We start from the raw sequence: 750 nt of genomic DNA on the forward strand, positions 1-750 counted from the left end.
ATTTTTGGTTTAGTAACTGGCTTTCAAAAAAAAATGTTTTTTTCTAGTAGCACTCTAAACTTTTGATCAAAAGAATCTCTAAAACAATTATTTTAACAAATCAGGACGGGTGGCTAATCTAACTATGTTACTGTTCTTGTGGGAAAATATAATATTCTTATTTTTTTGTTTTGTGATATCTATAACACTTATTAAACAGTCGCAAAATTGTATCTGTTAACTCTTGATCTATGCATTGTTTTTTTCCTTGCAGGCGAAAGGGCCTGTGGTTCCGGCTGAGAAAGATACTTCTCTTTATTTTGGGGTTGTACATTGCCATTCCATTTCTCGTCAAACTATGTCCTGCAATACAGGCCAAACTGATTTTCTTGAATTTTGGTAAGTGCCATATATGGATTTTCCCTTTAATTTTAGTAATGCGTTTTTCATGATGATAGCTGATTTGAGAAGGAGCCCTGGTGATGTAGTGCTGACACGTTAGATGGCCAACTATAAGGTCAGCAGGTCAAAGCTCCAACTTCTCTGAAGCAAAGTTAACGGCTTCAGAAACTCACAGTGGTAGTTCCGTCTTGTACTGCAGGTTGCTGGAAGGCTAAGTCAGCATCGACTCGATGGCAGTGAGTTTGGTTTGGGTTTTTGTGAGTATCTTTTTATTTTCTTGAATATATTTTACATATAGTAAAATGTAGAAATCTTCCATGTGCAGATCAGATTTTACACACACACACACATACACACACACAATCTTCC

The 750-nt window shown here is 36.1% G+C and overlaps 1 protein-coding gene across 1 annotated transcript in view; it reads left to right on the forward strand.

The window, feature by feature from the left end:
- The first annotated feature begins 255 nt into the window (after positions 1-255).
- Positions 256-750, forward strand: part of ABHD12 (abhydrolase domain containing 12, lysophospholipase) — a 43,824-nt gene continuing 43,329 nt past the window's right edge. Inside the window, exon 1 of the mRNA XM_045291164.1 lies at positions 256-378. Within this exon, the coding sequence (XP_045147099.1) occupies positions 338-378 (41 nt within the window). The 5' untranslated portion in view covers positions 256-337. The remainder of the gene's footprint in view (positions 379-750) is intronic.

Source organism: Echinops telfairi, unplaced genomic scaffold (genome assembly GCF_000313985.2).
Source record: "Echinops telfairi isolate 266 unplaced genomic scaffold, ASM31398v2 ScPeMD7_63;HRSCAF=240, whole genome shotgun sequence".
Lineage (NCBI taxonomy): Eukaryota > Metazoa > Chordata > Mammalia > Afrosoricida > Tenrecidae > Echinops > Echinops telfairi.